Here is a 12,094-nt window from a genome sequence, read left to right on the forward strand (position 1 = left end):
CCCCTTCCATTCTGCCTGTCCCTTCTGAAGAGCCTATAGCCAGACATTGCAGCACTCAAGTCCTGAGAGTGGTCCCACCACGTTTCCATGATGGCAACCAAGTCGCAGCCTGCCTGCTGCACGATGTCTTCCAGCTCCTCCTGTTTGTTACCCATGCTGCATGCATTAGTGTAGATGCACTTCAGTTGGGCCATTGCCTTCTCTCCCAGCCTTGCCATTGTTCCCCCTGGCACAGCTCTAACAAGCCTTGTTTCAGCCCCATCCCCCTTCTCACCTAGTGTAAAGCCCTCTCAATGAGCCCAGCCAGCTCCTGGCCCAGGATCCATTTTCCCCTTAGAGATAGGGACCTGTCTGCGGCCACCAGGCCAGGTGCTGAGTAAAGCACCCCATGGTCAAAAAAAAAAACAAATTTCTGTATTGGCACCAGCCCCTGAGCCACGTGTTTATCAGGTGGGCTTTCCATGTCCTCTCTGTACCCCTCCCTGCCACCGTAGCGATGGAAAAAAAGCACCACCTGTACTCCCGCTCTATCCACTAACCGTCCCAGTCCCCTGAAGTCCTGTTTGATGGTCTTCAGGCTTCTCTCTCTTCAATGTCATCACTGTCAGCCTGGACTATTAAAAGAGGATAATAGTCAGAGAGGTGAACCAGGTTGGGAAGCTTTCTGGCAATGTCCCTGACCCTGGCCCTAGGGAGGCAGCAGACTTCCCTACGGGTAGGGTCAGGCCGACAAATAGGTCCCTCTGTTGTCCTGAGAAGGGAATCACCCACAACAATCACCCTTCTTTCTGTCCTGATGGAGGCAGTCCTGAGGCATGGAGTAGGCTTCCTCGCCCTAGGCATCCTCCTGGGTAGACTTTCTACCTCTTCCTCAGCTACTGGTCTCTCAAGCTCCAGGGCCTCAAACCTGTTGCATAAGGGCACCTAGAAAGGTGGGGCTGGTGAGGGGGGCATCTCCTGCGATGTCAAGCAGGGATCTGTCTCTATTCCTCCTCAACTCCCAGGTCCCCTGCCTCTGCCCAACAGCAACAGGGCAGGGGATCCACCCCCATTTCGGGTGTCTCACCCCGGTGCCTGCCCTTCAGGCCACACAGGGAGTTGCTCTACCAGTCTACCTCCTGCTCACAGTCCCTGATATCCCTCAACCTCCTCCTCGAGTTCTGCCACAGGGCAGACCAGATCATCCACCTGCTCACACCTCACGCACACAGTCTGTCTGCCCCCTGCAGGTGGTAGCAACAGGCTCAGGCACTCCCTGCACCCAGAGACCTGAACTGCCACAGTTTTGAGCGGGCAGCCTTTCTTGGCGTGTACAGACTTCCTGGAGAGCACACTGTGCTTGGTGGAGACCATCACAGCTTAGCTAGCAGTAGACCGCTGTTAGAGGAGGTGTTTGTATGGGCAGGGGGGAGCGCTCTGCCCTTCCTGCTTGCCCTGCTGCGCTAACTGCCTTCTGACGCACCACGCCCTGTTTGCCTGTCCTGGTCACTACATTCCTGGTCGCTCGCGCTTCTTAGGGTCTTAGGGACAGACCGGGGAGGGGGCGCTGCTGGCTCCGCCTACGCCTCGTTCTCGCCTCATTCACCTCTCTCGCGAGGGCTGCCGGGTCCTGGCATCTCCCTCGAGTGGGCTCGGTGCTGGAAAAATTAGCCCTGCCTGTCCAATCGCCCACTCCGCTGCAGAACGCGTCTGCCCCTCTAGCCAATTGCCTGCAAGAACAAATCCTTCAAGTTTGAAGCAGAAGAGAGAACTACTGCATGCAGAAAACAGTTAAAGGCTTGATGGTTTGTGTGCTCCAAAGGTATAATGTTTACCATTTATTATAGTTAATATAAATATCTATATTACAATTTCTGTTGAAGTTATGCTAATCAAGTGTTAGAAGTCAGCAAATACCACTCCTCAAAAACAAAGGTAAATCACATTATCCAGAATCTAGTAAAGCAAAAAAATATTTTTTTGTCTTATATATTCATTTGCTGTTTAAAAAAAGAAAAAAAAAATATTTGTGAAATGCTCTTATGATGAAAAGGCTATTTTTCATCTGAGAACATTTACAAATAAAATTTAAAATAGTTTCAGTAGTGTTGGCCAGAAACAATTACACTGTCTGAATGGAAATTTTTGAGCAAGGGACATAAAATATAATAGGTTCAATACTGTCATTCTAGGCTAATCTCTTTCTGAGCTGTAAAAATTGTTTTTGTTTCTCTTAGGTGTATGAAGAAAAATAAAGCTTGCGTATTAACTCTGAGGTTTTCAGTTTAAGCCCCAAAACTCAATTATGACCCAAGTTCTTGAGCATGAAAGCTCACGGTTTAAATCTCCCCGTAATCACCACTACTTCTGACCAATCTAATTACAAAGTGTTTTGTGCAGCTGTTAAACACCAGAGGTGTCCCTTTAATTCTCTACAGAGAGTTAGAAGTCTGTTAGCATAACTACACTGTAGTCAGTACAATTATTGTAATTCATATGCTGTTCTTGAGTAGACTATAATACTACTAATGAATAAGGAATATTCTCCCAACATTAATCATGAATTTTCTGTAGATAAGAGTATTTTGTAAGCTGCTTTCAAAATTGGCTTTTATGACTACGTCGTGCAAAATCTGTTTTCCCTCACAGAAGGATAATTGAATAATGGTGATATTCTTTGTGACCTCCTGAAGAAGAGGGACAGCCTGGACTGTCAAATCAGCTTCATAACACACATCAAACTAAGTTTTTTAATAAACACGTTACTATTTTTCTTCCAGCTATCCTTACTGCAATGTGTCTTTATTCACACTTTATTTGGTTTTGGCTTCAGTAGATCAGATTTGTTAGTTGGATTACATCAGGGAATTCAGTCAAGTCATTGCAGGCATGAGTCAGACCTACTGAAAAACAACAGCTGATTTCTATTTACTTTTCTCCAAGTCTCTTCAGAAACCTTTGAAAGACTATGGTGTGTAGCAGTTAGCAGGCCTATCCTGCCTTCCAATACCAATACTAAAGGACATCGCTGTTCCAGATGGCTCTGTCCTAAGGAACTAAGAAAGCTGAGAACAACAAAAACTGCTACCTTTTCAGACTACATGTTAGTATATTCAATCTAGCTGGTGTGGACAATGGGAAACAGCATCTTACCATCACCATTGACACAGACGACAACAGGCACCTGAGTACCAGGGCCACATGGCTTCTCATTGTCGGGAACGCACTCCTCCAGCCCCACAATTCTCCAGTCATAGCATGAGGGCTCTTCACATGGGATGGCTTCCAGCAGGTGAGGACAGTTTCCCGTTCCTCCTGTAGGCTCATTGGTAATGCGCCGTTTCCTTAGTTTAAAGCCTGCAATGTCCGTGAAGATATAAGTGGTGGAATAATATAATTATAAAATGCAAAGTGAAGGGATTTTTATCTATCTTCATCTGAACAAACTGTTATTTCTACTCTGTGTAAAAAAACACTGCAGATGTTCCATGTCATATCACCTTTCTAGATAATTAGGTAGAAGAACTCATTACAGAAAGAAGTAAAACATAGCAAGTGCTTCACATGTTTTGAGCTTATTCAGTACACTTTGCCTTTAATCCTTGTTTGTCCTAGTTGTACATACTCCTCAGGAGACAATATTCATTTCTCATGCTTTGCTCTTGCTGGATCTATCTCATCTAACAAATCTTGGTTAGATTCCTAGGTTGACATTTCTCAAACTTGTTGTTTGTCTTTTCAGGAATTTTCTAACTGTGAAGGATTATCAAGTGAAACCACTTTACAAACAAAGACTAACTTGCCAGAAAAGGCAAGGCATGGAAAGAAAAGGATTATAATTCCAAGAAGTCTTATGAAAAAAAAGAAAATGTTGGTCATTAACATCACAATATTCCCTTGTAAGCACTTACAAAATTCCTTCTGACTATCTAACCTCATTTTGGATAGGAAAAACTGATAGTCCATTATACAGTGTGACACCTGCCAGATTGATTTCAGTCTTTAAAAGCAACTCTGTCCCTCACTTTCAGGGTGGCATATTTAAGAATTCATTCTATAGTGAGACTATGCTAACCAGACTGAATGGGTTCAGAAAAGTTTCTCATGTAATAATTTTCTGTAGTTTCTGATACATCTGAAACTACAGGTGTATCAGATACATCTGAAACTACTACTTTAACTAACATCTTTTCACATCTCTTCAGAGGCTACTTTGTTTTATTGCAATATTCAGGCTGGCTAGTAATACACAAATATTATTTATAAGGCACTGCATATAACTCTTTAATTTTTACCAAGATGCAAACTAAACAGTAGAGAATTTTCACATACTTATGTGCAAGAATTGATCCTATGCTTGGTAATATGCCTCTTAATTCAATTATAGTAAATAATACTTCATAAATATATTTATATTTCTATGCACCTTTGTTTTCTCTGTATTGAAGAGTTTGTCAAAATTAAGACTTAAAAGTTTACAGTTTGCCACAAAAAGCTGATATTTCCAAAGAACACTGGTGTTCTTTCACTTTGTTTCTTTCACCAGTGTTCAACAAAAGAGGCAAATGACAGACAGTAAAGGATCATTACTGAAACATGCAGACAGCCTTTTTGCTAAGAGTGGGAGGGTCTATGCAACTTTTACATCATTTTCTCAGAAGAACTAGAACCACATAGAAAGTTTACCAGGGAAGCACAAGAAAAAATGAAAAGCTGATTTTTATATTATAATGTGTTCCTGGAAAATAGTTTACAGAATGCTGATGATAACTATATGATAACTATAAAATATCTGTGTTAAATAAGGAATGAATGCAATATATTGCAGTAAAACAGATAAACTGGAGTATTGAAAAATGTCATACTGAATGTCATTTTATAGCAGAAAGATATGCAACATCTTTTATATCCTGCGTTTGGCCTATTTCATGTTTATTGATCATCTTAGGTAGGTAAAACTACCCTTTTGAGTAGCATATTAAAAACTCATTAAGCCACAGCCAAAGAGAAGCAATATAAAATAATTTATCTATAACAATTATTTCTGTTAAACATCAGTTCTCGATTCACACAAAACCATATCTACTTCATTCTTACATGCACCAGAACTGAGTTGGCAATGGCACTGCAATTCACATGCATCTCAAATACTAGAGGACAGAATAGGCAAACCAAATGGCAAATTCCTACTCTTCGCAACCAAGAGCTTGACAAATCACAGTTCAGTTTTGTGTCTGTACATGAAGATGTGTTTTCCTTGCAAAGGAAATCAAGACATAGGGGAAAGAGGCATGATACCTATCTGTACAATCAGATACAAATAGGGATATCTGTATATATGAATTACAAGGATATAACTGTTTAGCTAACCTGTGCTGCAGAGCACATGCAGCCAGTGAGACTACAGAGTAAATATTACAATTATCACATAGCTGAAACACCAAAAGCATGGGAACAAAATGCAGCTCAGAGTAGCACAAAGGTAAATGTGCTACTCTCATGCAAAAAGTACACAGTATTATGATATTTTTATACAAACTAATGCTTATGCTCCTATCAGAGGTTTCCTCTTGTCAGTTTGGATTTTAAACAAAGTAATATCTTTGCCCAAGAGCTCCTCTACTGCACAGGGAACCAGCATAAAACTTTAACAGGCAGCTTGTCCCTCAGCTTTGCTCCAACTCTCAACCCTTACTGTACACATCAGAACCCTCAAAACTAAAGCGTAGTTTTCCCTGCTTATATCTGTGGGATTAAAGACTTGCATAAAGTACATTCTAATACATTTCCATTAGGCAAGGGTCCAAATCAGTTTTGCAAACATAAATGTTACTCTTGAAAATGTAGAAAATGTTCCAGTGACAGAACAGCAGCAGAAATAACAGGCTACCAGACCACTGTACTCAGAGGAAACTCAATCCCATCGATTTACACACCAAACTGCTTTTTCTTTCTTGAACTGATCAAGGTTGGGTCACGTTACTCTGCAACAGCATCATAAAACTTGCATTTGCTGTCCAGACTGAAGTGTAGCTAGCGGCATACCAAGAGGCAAACTAGCATGGTAATTACAGTTATTCCTTCAAGGGAAAATACATGGCTACCCTTTCGTATGACCATTTTCAATCAAGGAACTAAATCTGGTTTCTCAGCTTGTGTCAGATAATCACACTGCAGCAATGACTTGGCCAGTTTTTCTCATTTATAGCCAGAAACCCATAGACTTTTTACATGTGGTCCTTGCTCCTGTATTCTTGCTTTCTTCTTTTGATGTCATGTTACTACAATGTGCTTTGTATAGGAATGAACTGTAAACCATATGTGAAAACTGAAACAAGCACATATGTACCATTATCAGTAAAACGGCGTTGCTTGTCAACAGTGAATGATCCTAGCTCTTTGTCGGGGAATGTTGTCTACCAGTCAGGGACTGTATGTCTACCAGAGAATTCTTAAGTTATCACTGAACTGTGTATCTTTGAGTGACTTGGACACTATCCATCTCAAAGGCTGCTTCTGTCCTCCTTTCAAGACAGTGACTGAACTGCGATTGGCATGCATATTCAAACTGTATCCCCTTTAGTTTGAGAGTTGAAACTGGAATTGCACCTGTAACAACCCAAATTAACCTTGAGAGCCTAGTAATCATTTCACATTTTTGCCAGCTTTGCTGGAGCAGTGATGCTAAACATAGTCCTAATTTGATGACGTTTTTGGTGCACAGAGGCACTGGATATACCACATATTAGGATGCTTGCATAGACAGAGATGCCTAGTGACCTAGGAATATGAAATAATTGTCATCTAAAATGCTCCACTAAATTTTACATACCCTTCTTGGCCTGAGGGTCATCACAGCTTTCATAGGTGCATGGTCCCCAGGCTGACCATGCCGAGGTCTCACACTCTATAGGACAGGGGATATGGCACAGCTGGGAGGTGCTTGGAAGGGGTCCTGTACACAGCTTACGGTCGACCGGCCTCGAGGCTGTCAAAACAAAGTCAACACATTTCTCACATGTCACCAGACATGATACTCATCTCTAAATTGACAGAACCATCCTTCATTTGGTAGGGCTGCTATCTCATCATTTTAATCCAATGAAGTGATAGCAAAATGCCTGCCTTGAAAAAATGAAACAGAAGTCAGTTAACTCTCTGCATGAACAGAGCCAAATCCAATTACATGGAATCAGGAAGACTGTAGCAGCACCCTCTTGGACCTAGTCCTTTCATTTAATGGACAGATTATGTTACAACGGTTGTTCACATTGCTGTGTAAATTGATGTCCTGCTGTCTCATTTCTTCACTGAAGAAACTGAATAAAAACTGTATAAATCCCTTTGCTCCTATATGATATTATAACTTCAAAAGCATAGTTAATGAATATTTAGAAGATTATTTTTAAGCTATAACTTGAAACAGTTAAATTGAAGACAAAATTTTGTTTCTTTTACTCTACAGACCTTCAAGTGCACACTCAGCAGTAAGATCTTGTGCAATAGCATTTTCATTTCAAGAAAGGCTTTGTTTTACACAAGTATATGTTTACATATAACACATATGCAATATATATATATATATATATATATATATATATATATATATAACTCTGCATGAAATAACTGACTTTTCATGAATGTATTATTAGCCTATAAAAAGACATCTGTGAAGGCAGAATATTCTGTTTTTTAAAAACGTATAAAGGCTTGTAACAGACCCATACCACCCTGCATCTTTCATACTTTACAAGCCTCTCTTTTCAATTCCTGGGTTACACAAACAATAGGACACCTCTGTAAGGTGCCAGATGAAGTCACAGAACTCTAAACTGAAGCGTACCGTTTATTGCAAGCAAGATTTTAACCCTTTTTCAAAATACAGAATTTGGCAAGACATTAAACTAAGCAGAGAATGTCTACTAGAATGCAAAGTGATGTTTGTCATGTTCTTCTCTTTGGCTGACCGAGGAAACACGTAATTACTAAATATAAAATACTCTCATCCTACTCTCTAAGGACTCCTCTACAGAACTGTAACCTCAGTAATTTTCTGCCACACCTACAAATAAGTCTCTTGATGGAAACAGCTTTGTGATTGAACATATTCTAAAATAAGTTGTTACTCAAATGACGCAAGGTTGACATAACAACAGATATAATTTGAAATTAAACATCAAGTTGTTGAAGTATTTGTAGATGTGTGTCTCTTTCCATTCAGACTTTCTAAAAAGATGATCCTTCCAGTTACAGAAAAAACACTTGATTCTTACTTTTTAAGAGGAAAAGGGAATGAGAAAAAGATCAGTATTCTTAATCTAGTTTCCTGTCTTGCCTCCCTTGGTGCAGATGGCAAATAGTCATTAAACATTACTGCCTCCAGCTCACCAATCTCTTAACACAAAATAATAGAGGAAAAATTATTCAAACATTTGCATAATGCTACATTGGAACTAAACTTTATGACAGAACACTGAATTTTACAATAAGTTTGACATGCACATCTAACATGCATGATGATCAACATAGTATGTATATCTCCTGTAGAACATGAATATAAATAAACATAATTTGCCACTAATTGAGTTTGCAGTGAATAGTTTATAGGAAAATAAATTTAAAAAAAAAAGGAAAAGAAAAGAAAAAAGTAATTGCTAACAGTACTTTTTAACTTTGATTTAATCAGGAAATTGCCCAAGTGAGACAGTTGAAATTAAGGGTCAATTACACCCCTGAGACACAGTCTTGCTTCAGGGAACAAGGAAAAGCATTCAGAATAATGCCTTGCTTCATCTCCAGTTGCATCAGGATAAAGCACTTACCATCACACTAGTTCACAGGATGGCACTCAGAAAAACAACAAAGACCTTTTGTCAGGAAGCTTAAAATAGCAGATTTTCATATCACAGATGTTCCATATCTCAGCCATTTATTATTATTTTTTTTAAGAGTCTGCAAAAAAGAAGATGCTACTGTGCTGCTGTAGCAATCCATTTAGCTTCAACCAACTTTGTGACAGTTGTATTCATCCAAAATATGAAGAATTGTGACTGTTTTAAAGAGACGAACTTATGCAAGAAGGATACTATTTCAACTAAGAATACTACTTCAAATTTTTGTAGGTATTTGTCCAGTAAGAATTCCAGGTCTTGTCAGCAAACATTGTTAATTAAACTTTTAATGAAGACACGTGCTGACAATATCTGCCTTTTCCATCATTTGTAGAGTGTAGGAGAAGGAAGAAGTCCTCTGGGGACAGGTAAGTTGTATCAATAAATCTCAAAATGCTGAAATATTTTTGAAATGTTGGGTTTCAGCACATCAATGATGTCCAAAGGTCTGACACAAGGTCTGTTATGTGTTGTTTTTAAAACAAATGAATTGAACAGTGAGACAGAAAAGTTATTTTAGTATAAATGAGCTCAGATTTTGCTGCTTAGTGTTCAGCAAAGATACTTTCAGAGATGATGATGCTGGATGCAGAAATTTACAGTTTAAACTCTTATCTTATCTCTGTCCTTTCATATTCTTTTGTGTAAGGTATAAAAGTTGTTCTTTATTCCTTGACCGTGATGCTGAATGCTGATTAGATCGTTTGTAACACTACAAGCTCTGTGTAGATTTTGATTCAAATTTGGCCAAAATAGAGAGAAAAGTGAATACATTTTGAAAATTACTTTTTCTTCTTCAACACAGCTAAGAAAATAGACTTAAAAAAATGGGAGAAACTGAAAAACAAAACAAAACTTTTTTTGGTTTATTCTTAAGTCACTTGGCCTATTCCTAAAGCATTCTATCAGCTCCAGTTTTCTGGTAAGGAATGAATTACAGTCTCCATGACATAGACAAGGAGACCACCTCTGGGCTCTTCAGTGCTGGAATAGGCCCCTAACTAAAAGCAGAGTGAAAAAAATAGGATATTCAGACCCCACAGGACTACATTTTAAAAATAACTGAAAAACATAGTTCTGTGTAGCTTTTGCTACATTTTTCAAGTTCTCAACCTCGCCATTCTTCTCCAGGAACCATCAATAGAACAGTGGCCCAGTGGCACTGGTGACCAGGCTGGAGAGAGAGAATGTGTGGCTGCATAAGCATAAGGAGAGACAATTTCATTTTCCTCTTTCTGGTCTGCACTGCTTACACAGAAATCAACAGAAGGAAATCTCCCCAGCTGAAGTGTTCTCACTCCAAAAAGGCAAGAAAAACACAATCTTAAAACTTATTATGATTAGCAATGAAAGAACACACATTCTTCCCTTTTTTCCAAAAGTGCTGAATGGTGTCTTCAAAAGACTGGAGGTGATTCAGGACCTGATCCTCTACACAATTCCATCCACGTAACCTGTTCCTCTGAGTTTAACTGGACAAGGAGTGTGTGTTTGCAGATGTATAATAAATTTCTACTCATAAAGGTACTGTCCTTCCATCCTTTTTCTACAGTGTGAATTTTAAAGGTACTTGGAAAAAGATGACACAGTCTATCTCACAGGTTTGTTGTGAGAGAAGCTTCATGACTAAACCAGTTAGATGGACAGGTGAAGACATGGAACAATAAAGTTAGTGGCAAGTAGATGGCAGAATGACAATGGCCTCTAGGAGTCTCGACTATCATCTGTCTAATTACTTCACCCTGCATTCCAGCCCCTTCCTTAACCCTACATTTATAAATTCTGATAGGTGATAATATAGATTGGAATGCTTTAGGGAATTGTGGTTAAGGCAAGTCTTAAAAGGTAAAGTTCTTACTGGAGCCCTAGCTCGGTGTTTTAATTCCACAAAAAGGATAAGAAATAGCAATGAAGTAATTCCCAAGTGACTGCGGGTACATCAGTCACTTGCTGAATTGGTTCAGGAGTGACCGCAGGGTAGTTCTGAGCTTCCTAGCTGGCTAATTAACTTCATCAGTTTAAATTCAAGCCTGTCACTTTCAAATCGTTCTTAACTTTTCTGAGAATGCACAAATCCATTAAACTATTTTAAATCTACATAAACATGTCAATTATATACATACAGCCAACATAGGTCCCCAAAAGGGACATTATTGCCTTCTTGGAACACTTTTGATTGAAAGGCCAGGTGAGAAGCCTTCATTTACCTACCTGTTATTTCAAAAGTGATCGATAGCAGAGGTGCAGCACTAGCCTTCGACTTGCTCTGTGACTGAATTTCTGAAATAGCAGGGAAACGCCATCATGAGTATGCAAAAATAGAGTTCTTCAAAGCAGCCTTACTGAGACAGAATTAAAACCAACTGCACACTGCACTGAAATGAAGGCGTTTCCCCATGGCTAATGCTGGTAGGTGTCTTCCTGGCTTTGATCCATTCTCAAATTACCCCTAGTGTATAAATTGTGTCATTTCAAGAGGTATTGGTTTGGTTGTTTCACAGAAGTGAGTGCTGGAGCAGCTCTGGCCTGCCCTGAATCTGAGGTGTGAGGAGAGCAGGGAGGAGGGGAGAAGCAGTGCCTTTTAACCCTGCCCCCTCATACAGAAACACCCCAAATCTGCTCTTTAAGCAAAGACCCACTTTGCCCTGAGTTTGAGGTCTTGAAAAAACGTTCTCATGTTTATGCATCCAAAGAATAGTTACATTTTAATCAGCTTTTGGAGGCCTGCAGAGATTACCTCTGGATGGGCTCTGTGCCTTCCTGTCACACTCTGATAAGGGCCGATTTCACACCCGCCTAAGCTGGCGAGACATCACAGCATATCCAAATCCTAATCACCATACTGAACAGTAAGCTGCCTTGGATTTCATTGTTACCTCTCTTTAGCTGAGAGTTTTAACTCCTTTACTCTGAGGCAGGGGCACCTAAACTTTGTTCTGCAGAGGTGATTTACTAAAAGCCTCTGTATGTTTTCATGTATATTAGATGAAGTAGCTGGAAAAGTCCTTCTTTAATAAATACAGACATGGAATCCTACTGGTCCAAACACTCATGCTGAAAGGGATGTTGGTGGTAATACTCACCACTAACTGTTGGAGAGTGCCTTTAACCCCCAGCAGAAACCTCACTAGCCTGCCCCTTGCTCAGCTCTGCTCTAGATGCTGCTTTATACATGTCTCTTGTAAGGATGTCCCTTCTCCTCGAGTATGTGGCTGTATTTCTTT

The 12,094-nt window shown here is 39.8% G+C and overlaps 1 protein-coding gene across 1 annotated transcript in view; it reads right to left on the minus strand.

Moving 5' to 3' along the window:
• THSD7A (thrombospondin type 1 domain containing 7A) overlaps nucleotides 1-12,094 on the minus strand; it is a 286,485-nt gene that overhangs the window by 100,781 nt on the left and 173,610 nt on the right. The window contains exons 7-8 of the mRNA XM_084510995.1: nucleotides 6,812-6,967; nucleotides 3,133-3,336 (exon numbers count right to left, since the gene is read on the minus strand). Coding sequence (XP_084367121.1) covers nucleotides 3,133-3,336; nucleotides 6,812-6,967 — 360 coding nt within the window. The remainder of the gene's footprint in view (nucleotides 1-3,132; nucleotides 3,337-6,811; nucleotides 6,968-12,094) is intronic.

This window comes from Aythya ferina (genome assembly GCF_964211825.1).
Source record: "Aythya ferina genome assembly, chromosome: 2".
Taxonomy (NCBI): domain Eukaryota; kingdom Metazoa; phylum Chordata; class Aves; order Anseriformes; family Anatidae; genus Aythya; species Aythya ferina.